General features: G+C 57.7%; 1 protein-coding gene across 1 annotated transcript in view; it reads left to right on the forward strand.

The window, feature by feature from the left end:
* Positions 1–7: 7 nt before the first annotated feature.
* Positions 8–385, forward strand: part of SPSB3 (splA/ryanodine receptor domain and SOCS box containing 3) — a gene marked incomplete at its 5' end in the record, with an annotated part of 3,761 nt that continues 3,383 nt past the window's right edge. The window contains one exon of the mRNA XM_009080466.1: positions 8–106. Coding sequence (XP_009078714.1) covers positions 8–106 — 99 coding nt within the window. The remainder of the gene's footprint in view (positions 107–385) is intronic.

Raw genomic sequence — 385 nt, forward strand, 5'->3', positions numbered from 1 at the left:
GCGGCGCCCGCGGAGCAGCAGGGCCTGGCACTTCGTCCTGAGCGGCGTGAGGCGCGAGGCGGAGCCGCGGGGAGCGCGGGGATGGGGCTACGACTCCGACGGGCAGGTAGGGGGGCACGGGGGGCTGTCCCTCCCGCTGGGCTGGAGCTTTCCTCTCCCACTGCCTCAGGCTCTGTGGGGCTGAGCAGCACTGCCTCAAAGCAGAAAAGTTCAAGAATACTCAATATCAATGCTAAGCTCTTTTAAGCATAATTCTATGCTTCAGTGGGTGTGTTGTATATAAAGTACAGACCATACAATGGTTTTGAAATATCCCTTTGGAGGTAGAGCTCTGAGGATGTGTTGGAAGTGGGTTGGTTCCTTAATCCAGCTGGCTGCATGGCTG

The sequence above is a fragment of the Acanthisitta chloris genome, unplaced genomic scaffold, assembly GCF_000695815.1.
Source record: "Acanthisitta chloris isolate BGI_N310 unplaced genomic scaffold, ASM69581v1 scaffold36928, whole genome shotgun sequence".
Taxonomy (NCBI): Eukaryota; Metazoa; Chordata; class Aves; order Passeriformes; family Acanthisittidae; genus Acanthisitta; species Acanthisitta chloris.